Source organism: Phalacrocorax aristotelis, chromosome 6 (genome assembly GCF_949628215.1).
Source record: "Phalacrocorax aristotelis chromosome 6, bGulAri2.1, whole genome shotgun sequence".
Lineage (NCBI taxonomy): Eukaryota > Metazoa > Chordata > Aves > Suliformes > Phalacrocoracidae > Phalacrocorax > Phalacrocorax aristotelis.
The window spans coordinates 51,126,796-51,149,638 of record NC_134281.1 but is presented as its reverse complement, the minus strand read 5'-3'; the positions used below and the strand labels follow the sequence as shown (position 1 = coordinate 51,149,638).

The following is a 22,843-nucleotide window of genomic DNA, read 5'->3' as shown; positions in this document are numbered from 1 at the left end:
CACTTGTCATAGATCATGAGCTTACAGCATTCATGATTTCTTAATATTTCCAAAATGGAGTTACCTTCAAGATTTATAGGAGCTAAATATCCTTTAATTTACTCTTTTTCCCCCCATATGAATATAGTATTTCCCCTGAAACTGTTCCTCCACCCTCTTTAAATGAAGCAAAAGTATGAATTCAAAGTAATTTTCCCTGGCTTTGTGTACAATATTGTTAAATATTACCAAATAGTAGTAGGTGGACTAAGGCTATTGTGTCCTTTGCTAACAAAATCCCGCAGTTTACTTGTAGCAAATGAAATAACAGGGCCAGTGGTCAAGTCACCCTTCTCCTTGGGCATCAGTTCTGCATCACATGCAGAAGGGACACCAAAGAGCATCAGATCAGTCCTGCAAGTGCTTCAGCTGCTTTTGGGGACTCCCCTCGGGGCCCAGGGAGTCCCAGGAGGATCTGACCTTCCTCCTGGTTCTTTAGCAGGCACCTTGTAAAGGGGAATCTGCGTTAGGGAGAGACACTCAATACTTGATGTCAGACTGCTGTAAACTGTCTTTTCCTGGTGTACGACTTGCAAAGAGACCAGTTGATTGCATGTCTAAGTAATACCAACTTCTGAGTTAGGCCTGACCTTGCAGCCTGTACCTTCTTTTTTATGCAGTGCTCTTGAATAGGCGAACTGAACTGGCTAAGTTTTTTATTTACACTGCACTACTTCATAGCATTTTTGTAGGGAATCCTCATGACACTTGAGAGGAGAATAAAACCTGCTTATATATGCAATCTTCAGGAAACACTTGGATGCTGCAGAAGATGCATATCAGTGGCAACCAGAGTAGCTCAGAGACCTAACAAACCTAGCCCAAAGGTTCTGGTGATGGCAGTGCCATCGTCCTTCACTGCAGCTGTTGCCTGGGGAGAATGGGGACCTTCTGTGGGACCTGACTTCTGCTGTTAGTTCAAGTGGTAGCTGTAAAGGAAGAGCTGTGAACATCTGTGCTGTAGCCATTCAGGTTATAAAAGCTCTTACATGCTACAAGAATCCTGCGAAGATTCTTCCTATTGATGTTGGAAGGAGGTGGAAATAACTCCTTGGAGACCCACCAGTAACCTAATACTTACATTTCAGTGCACCAAGATGCTTGAAAAAACATTGAACTAGTTTTTCAGGTTATTGAAGCTTTTAGGATATTTTCAGAGTATTATTCTATCCTGTCCTCCCTTTTTTTCTTTAATAGGCCTGTGGGTTTTTTGTTTTTTACTTAAAATCTTCAGAAGCTCTACTATATCTAACACATCTTACCCACCTTTTCCCAGATAAAGTTACCTAGATCCTTTGATACCCTCAGCTCTGGGAAAACATTCCATTCCTTCTAGATCAGCCATGTAATCTGTGCATCCTGCTTTTATGGTTATAGATGATCTTATTAAAGACTGCATGAGCAGCTGTGAAGCAGTATGCATGGGTGAGTTGGAGTCTTCTGTTCTCATTTTGTTAAATGCTCTTGGTCTCTCTCTTCCCCTTCCCAGAGATTTCTGCAACCTCTGATTTACTGGGCATCTGTGATAGGACTATACTTCGAGCAGTTGATAATTCAGAAGTCATTCCATCCTTTCCTCACTGTCTGAAATTGCTGCTCGTACCTGGCTGTGGTGTAGTGTAGTGTAGATGAGTTTATCTTAAATCAGGTAGCTCAAGTCCAAAAGTTATCTGATTGCAGTAGCATGGAGTTGCATGCTGAGTGCAAAACAGCCTCAAGGGAGTGTTAAATCAGTGCGTTACATCTATCCCACTACCGGTACCTAGGTTAGCCACGCTGTATCTATTTCAGATACATGTACATTGCACTTGCAGTATGGCTGTAGTGGAGATGTACCGTCTGGCTCTGAACATGCAGTACGTTCCCTTCATTTCTGTAGCACAGTGCAATTGATTTTGATTCAGAACATCCCTGCTACTGTTTTGGTATGATTGAATGAACATATTTCTAATAGTGTTTTATCTTGATACACTCAGAAATGGCCCCATATGAAAGTTGATATTTCTGTAGTTTATTTTGCTAATTGTTCCCTTCTATCTGGCCACTGTACTAAATGTTTCTAGAAGAGACCATTTTTAGTAGCTGCCATATTTGTCTGTTGAGGGTGTAATTAGGATAATGTGTTCCCATAATGACATGGTTAAAAAGGACTAGCTCTCTCTTTTGTGAGTGATTTTGGACAGATCACAACTGTTTGGTTTGGCAAGGGCCTCTCTTGAATCATTTATATGTTAATGAATGCAGAAGAAAACACCTACATCTGTACTGAATTTCCATTCTCTGTAAGCTGAGTCTTGCTTCGGGATCTCCTGAACTGTTTCCTTTCTTACTTGTGTTGCCAAAGCTGCTGTGTATGTGCATTTGAGTGAGGTAGAAGCAGCCATCAGAGCAGGTAACCCCAGCCTTGCTCTCCACATGCATTTGCCCAGTCCATCCGCGCCTGCACAGAGCAGAACACATATATGTAATGAACAATATGAAGGCAACTCTGCACCCCTTCCTCACACACTTGTGTAGACAGCACATAAATTGACTTGTGCTTACAAAGCTGGAAGTAAAACTGCCTAAACTCTGGTTGCAATTTACAACTTATTGTAGTTAAATTAATAGCCAAACAATAGTGTGGAAGTTCCAAATTCTTGAGTGGCAGCGATTGCCAGGCTTATGACATGACTTGGGTGTTTTTGGTGTCCTCATGGCACAGAGTCTGACAGATTTGTTCCACTGCAGCCACATTTGGATAAAAGTAAAATCTTCCACATTACTGTATTGCCACTGAGAATGTAGAATCAGCACTTAAGTATGGATACTCTCAACCTCCCTACAGAAATTTATCCTTCCTAGTTCAGGAGTTAATTTCTCTCTCATTTTGGTTTTCTCAGGTTCTCGAAGCCGGCACCAATGTTCTTGGATGATTCCTTCAGGAAATGGGCACGTATCAGGGACTTTGTACCCCCTTTTGGAATTAAAGGACAAGGTAGGAGAAAACTGTACAGCTATTGAAAAAGAAGGTGGTTCTGCAGATGCTTGCCCCATTTTGCTTTTCTGAATTGAAAGCTCAGGTGGTCCTTTGGGTTCAGCTTTTTTCTCCTCTTCTAGAGAAGCATTGTACATGTAGGTCTTAAAACCCAAAAGGGTTTTCGCAGCTGGAACCTCGAGGATGGTTTAGTACATTGGGGGAGTCAGTGCACCAATGGCAATTTAGACCTACCACTACGTTCTGGGAGAAGCATTTTGGCATTGACTGCCATAGCTTGTAGCATGCTGACAGCAGCAGAGAGAGTCCAAGCTGATTTAAAGTGCTTTTAAGTCAGTAATTGTCTAAAGAACAGGAAAGACTTTTCTGAGTTAAGGAGCCTTGGGCTTGACCACAGATACAAATCTTCATTTTCTTTTCAAAACATTTGGTTGTATAATCATTTTATAGTTGTGCTACTTGTGGACTTCTATAACGAGTAGGAAAAAATCTGTCAGATGCTTTAGTGATGATTTGTAATATGCCTTGTCCTGCACCTGGAGCATGGCAATAGGGGCTGCGTCTCAGGTGTGCTATGGGAGAGCAAGAGTGGTGCTGGTGGTGATGAGATGGGAGCCAGTAGCCCACCCAGAAGATGGTATATTTTGTGGGTGACACAAGCTACTTGCTATGCTGCATGTGCCACCAAAGGCCTCTTTGGGTGAGTGTTGGTGGAGCAGAAGGCTTATGCTCGTAGCAGTCTTTCTGCAGACTTCCTGAAATCCGATGTATTTATTAAGATGTGTTTGGCATTGCATCAACTTCCAAGATATTTTTTTTTTACCCTGACAAAATCCAGATTACAGATGCCCCCTGTAGGAATTGAAATACCTGGTCGAGAAAGGACTGCAGCCACAATAGGCTTTGGTCTGTTTCTCTGCGTGGAAGCAGGTGTTGTGGTTGTCTGAACAATCTCTGATCAAAGGCTTTACTGACAAATATCTTTTGTCTTGCATCAATTCCCTTCTTTGTTTTGTATATGTCCATTCCTTGTCCAGTCAGTCTTTTGCTGCTCAATAGGCAATTAATTACTGTCCTCTAAATCAGCCAGCAGAGTCTGTGGCAAAGAAAGAACAGTGGCAGCACAAGTGGAAAGCTGCATTGACCACAGGAGGGCATGTCCCTTTCTAACAGGCACACGAGGTGTACAAAGCTAGGGCAAGCTGCCTGACTGACGTGGAGGTGGGGTTTGCAGATTACACATGATGTCAGCTAGACCTAATAAAAATCATTCTGTGAAACTAAATCCAAATGGAGAAATTCACCAAAAGGGGATGACGGAACAGCTCTGGCAGCCTTCTCCCTGGGTTTGTTGCCAGCTTGTATCACCACTGCAATGTTATGTAAATCTGGTGTTTTATATTGGATTTCCTCAGTTAAAAGGAGAAATGAGAAATTGCCATTATTTAAATGGCTGTGAGCTGAAGCCATGGGACGGAAGCCATTGAATGGGTTATTTTTTTTAATGCCCTCCTGGGACTGAATTTTGTGCCAAGTTTCAGTCTGGAGCAAGTTCTGTGTGTGGGAGGGTTGAATTGTAAATCTCTGTAGCCCAGGATTTCTAATGGCCGTGCTGACAAGCTGTGAGTCCTAGCGATGCGAATGGCGCCCTTTCATGTTACACATCACTTGGAATTCTTGCATCAGTCTTTTCTGGCTGTCCCACGGGATGCGTTCTGGCTCAGCTGAGTGATTGGATGAGGGGATCAGCACCTCATTAGGGCTTTGAGTCAGGGCAATCTAGTGATATCCAAACAACTGACCTAGGCAGGCAGCATGGAGCTCAGTCACGTGCTGGTGAGAGATGAAGACTATCAGAGCTGGGATGTGCATGGGAAAATGAGCAGTCAGGGTGGCTGAGAAAGTGTAGAGTGATGTGCCTGTGTTGAAACAGGGCAGGAGTTTTGCTCTGTGTGTTAGGAAGCCCTGTGACACCATCGGCTGGGATTTCCGATGTGTAGCCCACTGGGAAAGGAGGTTGGTGTTTACAGACACCGATTGTAGCTGGGTTGGTAATGGGAAGATTTTTCTGAGAACTTTAGTGAATATCACCCGGCATTTTCAAGTCACTGTGATCTAGTCCAAGTGCAAAATGGCTTTTTTTGGTGTGAAATTTAGCTACGTGATGAGTTCACTTTCAGTAATTCTGCATGTTCCAAGAAACTTCTAGAAACTAATCTGTGGTAGCTTGAAAGTACTAAAGTTATGAAATCAGGAGATTCTTAGCAGCTTGGAGGCTAATCCACCGTTTGTGCTTTCTCTTGTTAAAGTGTCTTTCTATTCTTCAGGCTTCTAGCTCTTTTCTTTGCTTTGTCTCTGGAAAAAAAAGTCCTTTTTCATCCATCACTTGGTGTTTACTGGTCCAAGAAAGAACAGTTCCAAGATTGCAAGAACAAGTCCTGCAATCTTTAGGGGAAAGCAGCTTTTTGAGGAGCACTGTCTACTGAGCTGCACTAATTTGGGGTAACACGTCTGTATAAATGACATGTAAAAGAGTAGACATGGCTCAGAAATTTTCAGGGCAGGACTGCCACTCTTTAAAGGTGATCATATCAAGGAGAAGGGAGTACATTGATCATTTTGACACAGTTCATCAGGGATCTTCATTTTCTTCAAAAAGAATCTGATTGTAAAGACAGTTCTTCCATCTCCAGATGCTAAAAAGTACTCAGTATAACACGGAAAGCTTAACAGTGTTTCTTCGTAAAGAATGCTCGCTCCTTTTTTCCATTCCTCGTTTTGTGATTTGGCCATTAGCCCATGCAAGGGGGTTTTATGACCAGAGCACTCCGCTCCTTCCAAGAGCATTTGCACATAGAAGCCCTCAAGGTGAATATGGTTCTGAATATGAAACTTTTTAAACTTCCCCCAAAAGGTGCTGGTTCTGAAATGGACTTTAGCAGTAGGAAAAAGCACGTCTTACGTCCGATTGAAAACCGCAGCTATTGTTAGTTAACCACCTTAGTGATTACTTTCTGCTAAATGAAAGAAGCACAGGAATAAGCAGGTGGTGACCCCACTGCTTTATGAACAGGACTTTCTGAGATGAGGCGTGTGGTAGGAAGTCTTGCGCAAACTCCTTTGAACAGCGGTCTTTGAGTGTCCTGTACTAGATATCAGATGAAGAGGAGTTTATGAGGAGCGGTTGTACCTTTTTCTTAAATGGGCAGAGAGTTTCAGATTGTGTGGTACTTGTTGACTCTGCCTCTGTTCACCAAAGATCTGGACCAAGGATTGATCCCAATCCCCAGCGACCTGGAACAAAATAGGAGCTGAGAACTGTTAGGAGTGTTGGACATAGCAGACTGAAGGTGTCATTGCATTCATCGCAGATGTCTGTAGCCCTTTGGGAATGCTTGCTTTCTCTGTGTGCAGGGAATAGGGAAAGTAACAGATACGTCATATTTCTGAAGAGGTGCGAGTGTATTAGGTTTTGACACCACAAAGCCTCACTACAAGTATCTAGTTTGGCCTTCTGTGTAACAGTGGCTCTAGATTTCACCTAGTGACGTCTGCAGTTGGCTGTGAATGTACGAGGTTATCTTTCAGGATTAACTCTATCCCAGCTAAAACCATGGCACTGACTCAAGATTTCCTAAATGATGAAGAATGACCATGTTGACAGCAGGCCAGTATCATATTCGACTGCACTTACTTTAAAAAATGAGACTGCTAGTGCCACATTGAGCTTGTTGTCTCCTACTATGTGACTTGACAGAATCTAGAAATGGGATGTGCCACTGTGAGTGCTTGGAAATGACGACTCCATCTCTATTAATAAATAAAATGTTTGTCCTCTGGTCCTTAAGGCAGTTGAGCTCGTTGTTCAAACAGGTTAACTCCCTGCCCCCCCCTTAAAGAAGGCGGCTATATCCAGGCTTCCTGTTGAGAAAGGTCATTGGCCTATATTAACCTGTGGCCTTATGAATGCGTGAGAATTATAGAGGAGGATATTTGTTGGCCCTGGTGAAAACCATCGCGGACGGTGCTAACACTTTAATAGTATGGACTCATGTAGGACAGTGTGGGCTCGTGCCTTGCTGCTGATTTGTTTATTAGTGTGTATGTAGCCAAAGCAAGGAACATCATTCGGGAACCCTATGAAATTAGTTAACTTCAAGAGTTGTTGAGAAGATCAAACTGTTACAAGAAGCTGAAACTCTAAAAGCTACAAATGTCGAGATGTCCTGTGGGGGACAGCTTGGGCTGCTGAGCACCCTCCTGTGTCCCAAGCTATTGTTTCAGCATTAACTGGGACGTTGGAGTGCCTCCCACGTTTCACCATTTACGAGGATCTAATTTACTTGTAGGAATTCTTTCCCAGCACCCACCAAGCCTGCTCTTGCAGCTTTTTCAGTGAAAAGCAAGGAGACTGCAGCATTCTCAGGCTCTTAAACAAGTTACATGGAGAGTTTTTTTCTAATTGAAATTGAAACTACTTCTTTAGTGTTCGTACACTTTTCTAGTAGTGCTTCAATCAGTGTAATTTAGAGGTATGAATATACGCATGCTGTCCATATTGTTGCAGAGATCCACTAGCAAGTGCACTGCTTTCGGGGTTAAATTCATCAATGAATCAGCAATGGAAAAGTTGTTTATAGTGCTAGTGAGATGATTAATCCCAGAGGGCCTCCTCCCCAAATTTACCTCTGTCGCTAAAGCAAAAGGAAAGAGTTATTTGGAGAAGGGCAGCAAACAAGACTGGAGAAATACCTCACTATTAATAGAATTTCTTAGTACATGTGGCTTAAAGAATGTAAAAGGCTTTCATAAGGAAGAGTAGCTAGTATCTGGCATCCTCTCTGTGCAGTGAGGATAGGAGAGTTGCTGCAGTTTTTTTGAACTTAAGTGAAAACATATGGCACAGCATACACTAAAAGCTAAACAGGCATGATCAGCGTAATATCTCTTCTATGCATTTAGTCGGTGATTGTGTCACTGCTTAGCAGTAATTATGGGTCTTCACTTCTACCTTTGTTCCTGCTATATTGTTTTAAGCAGAGAGGCTGCTTTGTTGGCCCTGAATTAGTTTGTCTTTGAAGGTGATATTTATTTCTTAGGGAGTTGTCTGTCTTGTCACCATCTCAGAATTTGCCTCCCACCAGGAATCTAGGAAGCAATTTCTCATCCACAGCAGTAAGAGAATATTAAGAATGTGTTTCAAGTGCTACAACTTTGTCAAATGTACTATATACTATTGGCCTGGAGACCTTGTATTTTCATCTGATACAAGAGGGGCATCTGGAATTGGTGACACATTCGGTGACAAAGAAATCAAGTCATTGCCCAGAGCACCAATGCTAATAGAAGTATTGTGCAATGGTTAATTGTTTTTGTACTTGGTTTTATTTAGAAGTTTTCTTTTGTGTTAGTGCTTCTGGGAAGAACCATGGTTGAGTTCTGCTTAGCAGTGGTTTTATTAGTCTCACGGGGGAGAGGTCACTTATCTTCAGTGAAAATGTTGAGTTTTCAGGCGTGCAGAAGTTGGCATATCAAAACGTTATTGGGAGAAAATATCTTCTATTTTCATGCTGTTCTTTTCTTGCATAGCTTTTTCTTCCACATCAACTTTCTTGGCATGAGCAATACTTTATCTCTGAGAAAACATATTCACTTGGACATCACAACTGAAATTTACAGCTGACACAAAGAAAAACTTAGAAAAGTAGGTCTTTTCCAACGTACTCTTTCAGCTCTTTATAGAGGCTGGAGCACCACATGCAGACACCTTCCCTACATCTGACTGAGTCTGCTTGATAATGAGGTGTCTCTTTTCTGCTTTAATTGTCCAATCTTATCCTTATTTTGTTAGCTGCCCTCTCTTGTACAGATGATTTTCCTACTCTGTGCATATTTTTTGTTCTTCCTTTAGCAAGTAATCAAGAAGCACAAGCACATATAGCCATTAGGTCTGTTCAGAGTAGGTATTAATGCAAGATTATTGTTTTTTCTTGAGTTTGGGGCAGATTTCTGAACTAGTTTCCACTAGAATTTTACATTTGACCAAAATTGGTAATAGTTGCCATTATCACATGGGAATATAGCTATAAAAATGTTGCTGTTTCCTCAGGGAATCTAGCTGATTTTATAGCCTCAAGAAATTAAATTAGAAGTTTGAAGGGAAAAAAAATTAAAAGTTTCAGAAGAGGTAGAGGATCAGCTTTTCATTACTGAATAAAGCCTCTAAAGGGAACTTATATTGTGAATTTTGAAGTTAAATCAACTTACTCTTGAGGTCTCTTGATGAAAGTACAACCCTCCACTGTGGTCCCTTATTTCAATCAAAATTGATGCATTGCTGTTGTCTGTGCTTAAAGAATAGGCTTTCTCCCAACCCACCGAGAAGGGAAAGGTGCCCCAGGGAGATCTCAAACCCCAAGTTTACAGTTAACTGGGTGACCCCATATTGGAGTTCTTCCCAGAAGTGTTGAGGTGCAATTTAGACATGGATATTGTTCCTATCTTTTTACCTCCTAGAGGGAAAAGCAGGTCTTTTGACTCGGCCACGTTGGACACGGTGCTGGGCCATCTTGTTTAGACTGTGCTCTTCCTAGAAAGGTTGGACTAGGTGATCCCTGAGGTCCCTTCCAACCTGTGAGTCTGTGATTCTCTGGCTGTTGTGTTTTGAAGTGCCACATCTTAATGCTTCTGCAAGGGTCAGGAGAATTAGAAATCACTGTAGTGATTTCTTGAGTGATTATTGAGGTTTTGGCCCTGAAGACATTGCCTGGCCACCTGTGAAGGAGCATCAGAAATGCAGCAACAGAGGGAAGAACAGATCTCTATAAATGTGTTTATTTTCCAGCTTGTCTTTGGATGGCACATTGTGAACCTTTCAAGGACTGTTTTCAATTGGCATGGATTAGCCTGTTTCTACAGGCTTCCTGTGCATCAAACTTGAGTTTGGATCAAAATGGTTAATATATGGTTATTGCAAAATGCTGTCCTCTTTTTGGCATAATCAGTTTTTAAATTTATGTTCCAATTTCTCAAGCTCTGGGATTATGTTGGGAACTAAGCTTGTATTCTGAAAAAAAACAAACTCTTGGTTCTGAAGAAAAGCTTGAAAAAAAAAAAATCCCTGAAGGCTCCAAAACTGCGTTCTAAATGGAGAGTCCAAATGTTATGTATTTTATTTGTATCTTGTTATATATATTAAAAAAAAAAAGCCTTAAGGGCTTTCTGGAGCTTACATTTAACGCATGCCAGGTTTTCCTAAAGTTGTTAGGGAGTACCATGGATATTCAGTCTTCCTTATTTTTTTCTTTTGCGTTTTATATCTATGCAACACTATATGTCTCTGGCCTTAATACCATTAAAAATCACGAATGGAAGTATTGGCATATTGGAGGTAGTGGCAGTTTTAAGTCCTGTTGTTAGTAAGGTGTATCTCAAATAAACCACCTAAATCTAGTACAGCTAATGATCTCAAGAAACCATTCTCTTGTATGTACAGACAAGATGTGATTTGAGGACAGATTTCTGCAGTTTGTAGTTAACTGTCTTTGAGAGCCACTTCATGTGTTTGCAATTTACTTCTAAGTTCTGGAAGGCTTTGTAGCTGCTTTCTCCTGCATAGACCTCAAAGTTAGTTGATCAATGATCAAAAGAAGCGTTGCAGGGAATTTCAGACTCATTTTGATACTTGTACTCACTGGATTCCCAGCTTTATTAAGATACAAATAATGTTGTGTGTCTACAGCTGGACGTGGTGTTTCTGGGAGAGAGCTGGAAGACAGAATATGTGGTGGGAATTGGGTCTGTGGCCTCATGCTGGCAACCAGGGTGGCAAATCCTTCTGTAAAAGATCACTCCTCAGGTCCCTTGTGGAGTGAGATCTTAAGGAAAGAAGTGCTGAAGAAGGAACTTTATACAAAGCTGAACTTTCGGGTAGGGTAAAAAAAAAAAGTATGCACTGGGTTTGTACTTACAGCTTCTTTGTAAATATTGTGATTTGTTTAATCCATAGCATTGTTAGTGTTTAGCTTACTCTCCCCACAAAGCTGACGAACACATGGCATTCTGTTATTGTGGGACAGGGACCCATGTGCAGAGGGGAGACTGGCATGCCTCGGGGGTGTCTATCAAGCTAACTCTAGTCAATGTATTCCCAACAGCTGAAGCTGATGCCTGGTGCCCTGCATAAGTGCTGGCTAGAAGTGTGGCAGCTGGGTGACCAACTGTGGAGATGGGCACTGACCATGGCTCGCAGGGCAAACACAAAGAACTGCAGCATGATACTGTTCCCTGACCCCAATGCATGGTATTCAAATACTTACTGCTGGCATTAAGGGCCTGTAGTCTTGCTGATTTTTGAGGAAGATGGCTGGTATGGACAACTTGAAAAATTAGTCTCTTCTCTGGGCTACTTGAGAGTGCATGAACAGCCCAGTTTGCCTACTTTCAAGACAAGCAGAAGGTAGACCCTGTGAAATGCCTGCAGTAATCCCTGTGGAGCGGAAAGGTCTCCTGTCTTTTTTTAATGATACAAACAAGGAGCTTATGCATTAGAAACAACAATGTTAAGTGTTGTTACCATTTACAGTGAAGGTCTCCACTCGTCCACAAAAATAACAGAGAAAAAGGCTAGAATTGAGACTCTAGGCTGGTTCTCACTGTGTGGTCACTGCCTGCCTAATTTCTAACTATTTTCTTTTAGTTTTTCCAAATGTCTGAAAATTTCAGGGTCAACCTGAAGTCAAGATGTACTTGTATTCAGAGAAATCATGCAGTCCTGAGCTGCTTTTGAATCTTCTAATGTTATAAGGCAAAGTTAATAGAATATATCATGATAACTCAGGATTCTTAGATAAATGTAGTAAACTTGTCCCCTAGATGGGAGGAAAATGTGTAGAGACATTTTGCTTTGTTGGTATAGTAATAGTGTGTGCATAGTGGTGGATAGTTGAATAGATTAAATAATCTCCTGCTTTCCCCAATAATCTAAATTCTCCATTACAAGAAAAAGTATAATAAACCATGGCTGCAGAAAACTGCAGTAGATTGCTTGCCCTGATGATGTATTCATTATTTAATAATGGGAGAAAATGAGGGTGAAAATGCAGGCTATTGGTGTTCATTTCCATTAATTTATCATTAAAGGATGTTAGCAGACCCATGTGAAGAACATGGAAGCCAGAGGGCTCCTTAGCTAGGATTCAAAGGCCTTATTCTCTTGTGACCTTCAGTAAGTTTGATTCTCTCAGAGTATAAAGACATTGACTGCTTTCAGAAATGAGGAGTATAGGTGGAGGACCTGAGAGGGTGAATTCAGGAATATGCATGTATGTTTACGTATGCCTATATATGTATCATCTTATAGCCTTTGGCTTGAAGGAGCTGTATAAAAGCCATGCATTTTTAATGTTAGAGTGAGTTCACTTGCCTAATACTTCAACTAGAACTAAGCAGCACAAATGTTTGTCCCTATATATAGGTATGTATACTATGTTCTTATGTCTGCCATACAGATGGTTTCAGGTAAGCAGAACCACTGCATTACAATTTGCTCTTTCTGATGTGAACCATTGGAGCTAACACAAATATAAAATAGGCTGCCAGTGAGCTGCAGCTGCTCCTAGAACAGCTAACATGCAGAGCCCTAAGGATGATGGCACTGCCATCGTGTTGCCATCAGTGTTTGACAACAGACTGGAGGAAGGATTGAGTATTGATAAGGTCTGCCTTGAGTCTTGTGAGAATGAATAGGAGCAACCGTACACAGCTGTTGTTGTACACAATCCATTGCTCTTGGGTTTACTCAGCCTTCAAGTGGTTACCAAAAATGTGGCCACTGAATGGCTGTTGGATGACCTGCATGGGGTGAGTTTGGTGTTTGAATTCAGTTTCCAGTGGGAAGTTTGTATTTCACAAAACATGTAGCTAATGACCACCTACCGGACTGCCTATTTGGCAGCTGGGAAGAGGCCAAAGATTAAATAACTTTCAAAGATTAGTCTGCCTTTTATCTGTACTGGTTAGGGGAGGATAGTGACAGGGAAAAAGTGCATGGTTTTACCTGAGCTGTTCTGTTTCTGCCTGCTCAGTATGTCTGAAGGATTCCACGAAGAGTGCCACGTAGTCATAGCAGTGGTCCCAGCTCTCCTTGTCCAGGTTAAACGTGTCATAGAGCTGCTGGGTCTGTAGGAGCCACCTCTGTGTCAGCAATGAATGGCAGGTAGTAAGTTCTGCTTGGTCTGAACTGACCTTCCATGGAGCCCTGCAGATCTCTGCGTCGTGCTCTCCATGGTTCATGCTCCTGGGTATAAAATGCTAAGCCATGTCTGCTGGGCCAATTTGTTGGGGTTCTGCATTGAACAAAAGTAGCTGAAATTTTTCCAGACTGGAAATGTCCCTTAAAGAATTAGAGACCTGTTTGAATGGGGATGTGTCTGAGCTAATGAATTCTGTTACACCTGAGCTGGCTGTGTGCCTGGGCCCTGGAAGCAAGAGGTCAGTGCATGCATACCCATTGCTTGTAATAGGAAGGATTTTTTTTCCTTTGGAGTACTCAAAACATGTATACTCAGGCCCCTTCTTAGTGCACAGGTATACAAGGCAGAGCACACCCACTACTATGTCTGTTCTTCTCACTTGCCCAGCAAGAGAGAAGTTGTGCCTGGGCTAGCATTGTGTCTGCATTCATGCCATGGTTTCTTCACAAGCTGGGTAAACCATCAGAGGTGGCGGGGAACCAAGACAAATTGTTTGCATAGCTGTTGCCGTAATAAAACAATCTTTCTTTTAAGCATCGGTTCACATTAAAGCAAGGGCCTTTGTTTTGCGCCTTTTAAAAAAACCACAGAAGATAAAATCAATAGATGAAGGGAGAAAAGCTGACAGTTATCAGTAACAAAATGTGCTCCCTGAAACACTTGGGTTGCTCTGTTCCTTCTTCCTTGCTGTGTTCAATGCAAGTAGGTCCCAGTCATGAGCTCTGTCCCTCTCCCTTAAGAATATGCCTACCCCAGAGAAACTCACTGCCCTGGGTGCCAGCTGTTTCCACTGCTGTCCCACCCCAATGGAGGGGCTCTGTGGCTGATCAGATTTGCTACTAAATCAGGTAATAGTTTAGTATAATTTGTATAGAAGTTTAGAATCAATGTGTACAACATCAAAACTGGTTTGGTAGCCTTTCTGCCACTGTTTTCACAACAGTGTCTTTTAATCTGCCCAGGAGCTACTGCATGAAGATAGAACGTGTCAGTTATTGCCTAGATCATGGGGATACTGATCACGTCATGCATATGCTGGTGCAGTCTCAGTGGGTCGAGTCTTGAAGTCCTGGCCTTTCTTTTATCCCTTCAGAACTTGCTTTCAGTCCTTGACAGATCAGTATTCAGGCAGTGGCTGTGCACACGTCCTGCTACTTGAAACAGGAAGGATTTTTTCTATCTAGCGTTTGTAACATCTACTTGCACCCATTATTATCACTCAGTACATAGGTATATAAGGCTGACTATGCTCATCGCCCTTTCAGTTTCTCACTTCCCCTGAAGAAAGCACACTCCATCAATTAACTTTACATAATGCAGCTGCTTTCCTGGTGCCTGATTTTCTCTAGTCATAGTCTGGAGATGAGCAGTGCTCTGTCCTGCAGGTCGCTATCTGTGATAGTAGTCTTTGCAGTGGTGATTTCAAGTCACCCTCTACCTTGACCCAGCTGTGGTAAAACATCCTGCCAGTTGTTCCCTATTGTGGGTATCTTCATCATCTTGTGGAAGGTTGCAGATCAGCTGCAGCAGCATCTGCTGATCCTTCAAACCTTGCCCCAAGAAGATACAGAAGCTCCTTCTGAAAGAGGTCATGTCCTTCCTTCCTGGTGCCAGTGAGCAAAGTGCCAAATGCAAGTGCCCACCTCAGCAGCAGTGTAGTATCTATCTTCTAGTAGTGAGTTTCAGCTCAATCAAAAAGATCTAGTGCCTCTCCCCTGCCCTGGATATTAGCTTTTCCTGTTGGTTATTGTGGCTCCTGCTTCTGGCTTCCAAAGTGGGTACTAGACTAGACGAACTGACCCTAAGGGCATCTGTGCCACCTTCATTCCTGCTGTGAGTCAGCACTTGGCAGTGAAGTACTTTGTCTTTTATTGAGCTTCATTCAGCAGTTTTGAATGATAACGCTGTGATCTGTGCAACTTCCAAACCTCTTGGATGCCATGTGTTGTTGGTCCGTGGGGGCTGCTGAAGCGATATCTCCTGTTTGGCTATTCGTAATCTGTAGTGAATGTCCTATATGGTGGTTTGCTTTGTTTGTTTTCTCTCTGGATGATGGGAATGGGGAGCATCCCCACCCAAATGCTGCCATATCCAGTCCTAAAGTAGTCGTATTTCATTCCTGAGCATTCACTATGAAGGCATTACTAATTAGCTGGCAAGTTGAGAAAAACAGAATTATCTGAGTGCATTAGTCAACTGTATTCCTTTAACGTGCTTTTTAATATAGTGTAACGGATGGCCTCCAAGTAGTGCAGCGTGTTAATTTGTGGGTGGTAGAGCAAACCTGGCATAAGAAAAGGTTGGTAGATGGGAGGTTGCGGCCCTTGACATGCAATCCACTTTGATCTCTTTTTCTGAGAGTGTGGGAAAACAACCACAGTAATGTACACTGTCCAGTAAAAGTCAACGCATGAGACGGGCCAAGGAGAGGACTGTGGCATGGTGCCATTAGAGGTCACAACAACCCGCTGCTGCTGCAGACTTAGGGAAATAGCATTCCTGTTGGAGAGAGAGCCTGCTGCCAATGTGTCAAAAGAAATTCTTCAGATGAAGGAAAATTAAACAAAACCAGTATTTTCTTAGCAAAGTAAGTTGCTTTTACCCTGCAAATTGCCTGTTTCCTTATTCCACTCCGAACTATAATCTTCTGAAAGTAATAACAGTTCCCAGCTTGTAATGGTTGGCAGGGGCTGTCGGTAATGCCATGTCAAACACTTCCCCAAATCTAATAGTAGCCATCAGAGTTTTCTGTTTATCACCTTTGTTTGTCTGCCTTGTGTGTCTCATCAGCTTGTTGTCAGGTTCAAAGCTGTTTGGCACATGGGCTGCTTCGAGCTTGTGTGTTCGTTCCACACCCTTGTCCTGTAGTTTCTGCAGAGAGATATAGTAAATAGAACAGAACTCTCTATCTGAAAGGGACTCCCCTAACCGTGCTGACTGCAGTAAGTAGTGTCTATCAGGAAAACTATTTAAGTTCATTGTAAACAATCTCTTGATGTCAGTCGTCTTAATGTTCCTGTGTCATTTTTAATCTTTTGTAAAGAAATGAGACTTACTTATTCCTTTTGACTGGTTGTTTCCTAAGAACTTTTTAACTACTTGGCCAATATATTTAAGAGAAGGATATGATAGGTATTTACAGTCTCATAAGGAAAGTGGAAAGGCACTAACTGTTCAGTCTTTTCCAGTATAAACAAAGCTCAGAGAAGCCATACTCAAAATCAGGAGAGGGAAGTCATTGAAAGTCCGTATGGATCCAAAAGGATTCTGAGCTCATGGGAGAGACATCACTAAGGGTTGCCAGATACATAGAAGCTCTACCTGACACATGAAATACCTGATTTGAAAATAATTAAACAGTAGAAGAGAATTTCAGGTCACAGTTAGAGTCAGGATTTGGAGACAGATGGACTGTTAGTGGGACCCAGTACAGCCTTTCTGAAGTTACTGGTGCATTTGTTAATCCAGACTATCCAAAGCATTGCTGCTTCTTGGCCCTCGACAGGTCATGGTAAAGGAGTTTGGACCTTTATGGGGCAGAGAGGTGGAAAAATCAGGGACAAAGGACAAAATCTAATAGGAAGCAGACTCAAAAATTTCCATAGTCAGTAGAATTATTTATGTGTAATCATTGTGCTTCTACAATTTAATACATTTAATTTGTGTGTGTGTCTATGCTTGTGTAACTGATACCATCTGGTTGCTGCAGTGTTTACTGTGTGTCCGTGTAGGTTGTGGTTCCATGGGCGTTTCATTAAGCAACTATGATGGTTTAATTGGATTTTGCCATGGAGAAAGCCAGACTGAGGAACTGAACCTGAACTAAAAGTAACCCAGGAAAATAAAATGCATCAGTTTTAACCTAGTATTCTCTTCCTGCATCCACTTTACTGCTCAGCTGCATAAAACCTTGTCTGAAAGCAAGCATTGACAGTGATACTGGCTTTTTATGTCTGAAGTGCTTGTGAAACTGTAATTCCAGGTAAGTAGGTACGAAACCACTGCCTTAAACTGCACTGTGTTTGTTCTCTGCCACTCTCTCTGTGCAAGGCATTTGCACACTGCATCAGAATTTGGCGCATAACATGTCTTTGCAGCCAGCATGTGAAGGTCCAGAGAAAATAGGAATATGCAAGTTAAACTGTTTATTCCTAATGTGAACCTTATTTCAGTTGCTCCAAGTAACTGCTTCAGATACTTTACATCACTTTGCTTTTGATTTCCATTAGAAGTGAGAACTTGTTCCTAATATTTTCTTCCTTTCTCCCCAGATAATCTGATCAAAGCCATCCTGTCAGCAACCAAAGATTACCGTCTAACTCCAGCTCTTGACAGGTAAGATGAGACCTTTTAGAATAGAAGGGGTCGAAGTTATTATTTTCCACATGTCCTAAATAAATTTTACTATATATTTTTTGCCAGAAATTATTGCCAGTAAATTTGGCTGTGCTTTGGAGGTGGATCAGGAAGCTGGAAACTGAGTCCTCTTTCCAGCAAATCTGTAAACTCTGGAGACCTCTGTTAAGTCAAACATGAGTAGAAAAAAGCATTTACCTTTTGACTATTTCCTAATCTTCTGTTTCATATGGTGTTACAATACACCCTCTTGCCCCTTTTTCAAATAAGTAAATAGCAGGTTTTCAGTAAATGCATTATTCTTTTTCAGCCTTTCTGACAAAGCAACATGATAACAAGAAACTCCTAGAGGGAAAGAAGGGACTGGCTTGTTTTAACAATGTTTCTTTCACTAATACCTCACTCTTAAAGCAGGAATGTGTGACTGGGTTGACCAAGCCTGTGCCAGGATGCGATAGCAGGCTCCTGGGTCCTGTGGTGTTTGAACTGGTGCCTTTAGAAGATGCTCCTTTGATTCTTCAGTCCTCTTGTAGAGGTTGCTTCTGAAACCCACTGGCATGTTTACAGTCAGCTTCCCAATGATAGTCCTTTAGTCTTTCCTATCCTTGCTTTTCTGTCATTCCTTACCTTTGCCCCGCAGTTTTGGTTTAGTGCCACTTCCCAGATTACAGGTAGTTTCTTTCAGCAGCTGTCAAGAGGTTTTTACTAGGACATAACCTCTTTTCAAAGTCCTGGTACTACTTCTTTCCACACAGTGGTACTTCCTTGAACCTGGATAACAACACAGTTCCTGCGTTCTGAATGCATTGGTTTTATTTCCTGCCCCAGCTCCCCTTCTGCCCACTTTTCCATGACAAAGTTCATAAGCTTTTCTGGCCTTTCTGCAGGTCTCCATATCTCTCCTGTTGATTGTAGAGCTTGCCTGCTGTAGAGTTGGGAGTTACTCTCTATGGGAAGGTTTATTCTTAGTTTTCTGCAGTCTGTGTGCTAATTTAGATTGCTTTGAAGTTTGCCTTGCCTCACAGCAATGCTGGATAGGGTTAGCCTTCAGAGTTTGGATTAATTTGAGAAATGTTGTCCAGAAGGCAAAATCATTTTACAAATGACCACCTTAGAGATTTTGCACACAACTGAGTCTCACCCATCTGGGGTTTATCTCAGCTCTGGTTGGAGAGTTAAGATTTAATCTGTTGAAAAATCCACATATAGACTCTTTCAGAAGGTTGCTCATGGGAAATTAGTGTTAATGACAGAGGGCAGGTGGAAGAGTCTTGCAGTGAACGTTAATGTAATTGTGACCCTTCTTGCTCACCTGTTTTTTGAGGAGTGGAATGTTTCTGGGTTTTTTTTAAGAGTCATTTCTCAGGAGGCTGTGAAACAGCCACTCTAGCGTGAGCTGCTCGCTTTGGTTTTACATTCTTTATAAGAAGTTTGGTGCAGGGATAGGAAAGAACTAACACTCAAGCCTTTGTTAAATGAATGCAAGGTCCCTGAGATATCAAGTATGAACAAGACCTAAGGAACACGCTAGAAATGTATCTGTAGTATTGCAGTAACAGGGTTTGGTGGTGTGTATGCTTGTAAACACACAGATATCTTGGAAGTACTGTTTTCTTAGGAATTTTTGTGATAAATGCAAAACAGTCGATGTTGGTTGTGTAGAGCATATGCCTTGCAGTCAAATGCCTCGCATACAGACACCTCCCAGAGCCCTCCCAAGTGAGCAGGTCTTAGGAAAGATAAAAATTGAAGCTGATGTGGGAGAAAGGGACAAGAAAGGCTTGGGATAGCAAGCCACAAAGTGAGAGCCTAAATCAGTAAGGGGATGGAGTTGCAACAAAGGGGTTGTAACGAGAGCGAGCTTGGGTTACTGCAAGTACCAGGTAGGCTTGAGGAGGCTACCGCAGTGCTGCTCTTGGAAACCTGCTTGGTGAGTAGGGCATGGATGCAGATTTGGATATGCTTCCAAAAACATTCTTCAGCCATGGTCATCAATGATTTACAGTACTGACAGAAATGTGTATCTGGCATTTTGGATTCCAGAAGAGCTGGTGGAGCAGACTGATGAGGGAAGGTTAGCTACTCTCTCATTTTGTCTCAAGCTTAAACTAGAACTCAACAGTTCTCTGTGGCAGCTCCAGTGTGCTGGGAGAAGGGCCTTGAGGTTCATCTCACTCCCTTACTGCTCACTGGTCAAGGAGAAAGGCCAGAACTCTCCCCTTTGCTCACCACCTTGGAGCAACTGGAGGGGGCCTGACCTAAGGGGCCTTTAAAGGTCCCTTGCAACCCAAACCATTCTATGATTAAGGGCTTAAAAAATGCCTTATTGTGGAAGAGTTAGGTAAGAGAGGCAGCTAAAGTCTGTGAGATACAAGGGGTCAGACTTAGGAGATCTTGTGAACCCTTCTACTTTTAGGCTCTCAGAAGTCTAGTGGGCTGATTCTAGCAGTAGGGAAAGCTCCAGGTTCACCTTCTTTTCAGGACAGAGTTACACCGACATTTTCACTGTTCGCAAAGCTGGTCCAAAAAGCTATATTTGCTGATGATGATGCTGCCTACTCTCAGACTGTAGCTCCCTACCTTCTCCTTGCGCTGCTGCTATTTGAGGAGGGACTTTAAAGTGGGTCACTGAAACGGTTCCAGTGTAAAAGTTTTTCTCTTAGCCTGAGTCATTCCACTGACCTCGTTGACAGAGCTCCCCTCCCACTGAAGAGTTGCGTTGGCACAGCGCTGTGACGGCAGCACGAGAGGCAGAGGGATGGGGCTGGGTGGGGAGGGTGAGCGCTGCCGTGTTCGTGTAACCACACGCTGAATGCAGCTTTCCTGGGGGAAGGGTGGGAGAGGCAGGAGAGGTGAGGTCAGAGCAGTGCGTGAGAGCATAGGAAGGAAAGAGGGGATTAGAGTTTTATGGTGGGTGATCTACACCAAGCCTTTGGTCTTGTCCCCACCCAAGTTTCTCCATTTCTGTCCTCCTTCACAAAGCTGTCCCTTGAGATATTACCTTCACTTGTCTCCCATAAGCCCTGGAAATGAACTTGTTTGTTTGGTTGTCCCTGTGCTGAAAGGGCATCCTGATGCACCTTTCCTGACACAATGTAACGACACGGTGCTGAAATGAGGCAAACTCGATCCTTCCGGGTACGTGTACACCTTTCATCATCCCAAAGCAGCTTTGTCAACTCACTCCAGCTAATCCCTCCATTGTGAGTAGGGTTGTGTTATTAACTAGCAGCAGCTGGAGGGCATGTGAACAAATGCTATAGTTCACGCCTGTAACACAGTGTAAGTGATGCTGTGCTTTCTTCATGACTCCTTATTATGGCACCTTTGTGTTGAACTGCTTATAGTAACCTGCTTCTGCTCCAGGGCAGGAGGTGGGTAAAACTGCGGCTGTGTTTGTGAGGGTAGTTGCAACTGAGCTCTGAGCTTTTCTGGAAAAGATTGGAGATCCAGGGGACTTTCTCTAGAGTCAGTGTCCTCTTCCTTCAGAGCTGGCATGTCTTTCCTCCTAATGCAGATGCTGGTGGGACTCATCTCTGACGCTTCAGAGTTCTTTTGCCCTGTGGCTTTTCCAGGCCCATTTATATTGTTGACATTTTCACTGCTTGCTTTAGTGGCTCTTCCAGTGGCCTGGCCCTCATTCTGCAAATTGATCAGGGCTTGGTTTCCGGTTCCATGGATCTTTTGCTGGCTGGGCTAAAGTGGATTTTTGGGTTAAATCTCTCCAGTGATGACCTGTAAATTTCCTGTGCAAAGACATAAATATAAAAACCTAGCTGACCCTTTCATATTGCCTCCAGGTGGTAATGAAGGAAAACCGAGAGTTCTGAGCGTATAACTAACAGTCTTTACTAATGCAGTATATAAATTAACAAGTGAGGAAGGAATTTGACAGAGCAGGAGTGGAGGTGTGTGTGTCCCTCTGGCTTAGATTGATAGCACCAGTTTAAGTAGCAGCAGCCGGATCAAACCAGAATATGCTAAGCCTCCCTAAGCACTAGTTACCCTAAAGAGGTATTTTTTGATTATTCTACCTTTCCTCAAAGCTTTTACTTCCAAAGTTGCGTAAAGGAGGGCTTTGTGGTTTTTTGCCCCTGACAAATCCCTAAAGTGCTTTGATAACAGAGGAAGAGGAAGTAGCAATTGCTACAAAACATACATGTGTTTACAGTGCTATATTGTTCAAGAAGAACTGTATGAATCCCAGTTTTGGTGTAGATGAACTCAGCCTCTGAGCATCTGTGTCAAGAGGCTGTACATCTGGCTGCAGCTTCCAGCCTAGGGCTTTAGGGAAAGTCTGTCTGGTGTAGAAAGTCCATGACCCTCCTTAATACCACCCTGGTAGCAAACTGGAACCTGGGCTGTGTCCAGTGTGTTCAGTCCTTGAGTCTTCTGGAAAAGAAATACAGCTTTGACATACTGTGTAAACAAACAGAAAGGTATTTGCACACTTCTTTGTGGAGAAATAATTGAGCTGTAACTGATGCTGCTGCATGATGTCTGTATTCAGCCATAAGCTTTCCTGGATCCAGCAGTGACTTTGCAGGTTTCCCATGCTCAGGCACCATCAGTCAGCGCTACGCTGGTGCCAACGTCCAAACTTCTGGCTGGGATGTGAGGTCAGGTGCCTGACGCCTCTGCCGAATGCTTCCCTTTCACAGTGCCATCAGAGTGGCCCTGCAATCTTCTCACTGTCCCACAGCGTGACTGCCAAAGCTGGTGAGACCAAGCCAGCTCGCCTTTCTGTCTTGATCAAAACAGTCCTGGCTTCCCAGACTTGATGTACACGCCTGATGTGCGGAACCCAGGCAAAGTCCAAGACTCACCATATCTTCATCACATGCACCTGAAGAAAGCAGTCTACAACTGAGAACTGCCTTCCAAGTGTGCAACAGAAACGTGCAGCTTTGCGATGACAGAGGGCAGAGTACTTCTGAAAGAAATTTAAGAAAAAGCTGCTAGAAGATCAAAGATGAGACCTTAGCATTAAAAAGGTGCTAGTGAAAAATCTTACTTGTGGACTTAAGGAAAAAGGAGGATGCATTTAAATATGTCAAGACCACCAGGATATGAGTGGTTCAGACACGAAACTAGGCAAATGTGATTAACCTACCAGTTATGGTTAGAAAAGGCAGAACCTTTCAGTTAAGTATTTGTTTCATTTATTTGAGTAAAGATAGAATGATGGTGTCCCATTTTACAGCAACAATGAAATACT

The 22,843-nt window shown here is 42.6% G+C and overlaps 1 protein-coding gene across 9 annotated transcripts in view; it reads left to right on the top strand.

Annotated features, from left to right (window-relative positions):
• ST3GAL3 (ST3 beta-galactoside alpha-2,3-sialyltransferase 3) overlaps positions 1-22,843 on the top strand; it is a 189,141-nt gene that overhangs the window by 108,088 nt on the left and 58,210 nt on the right. For all 9 annotated transcript variants that reach the window (XM_075097841.1, XM_075097843.1, XM_075097845.1 and 6 more), the window contains 2 exons: positions 2,922-3,016; positions 17,541-17,604. In XM_075097841.1, the coding sequence (XP_074953942.1) occupies positions 2,922-3,016; positions 17,541-17,604 (159 nt within the window). The remainder of the gene's footprint in view (positions 1-2,921; positions 3,017-17,540; positions 17,605-22,843) is intronic.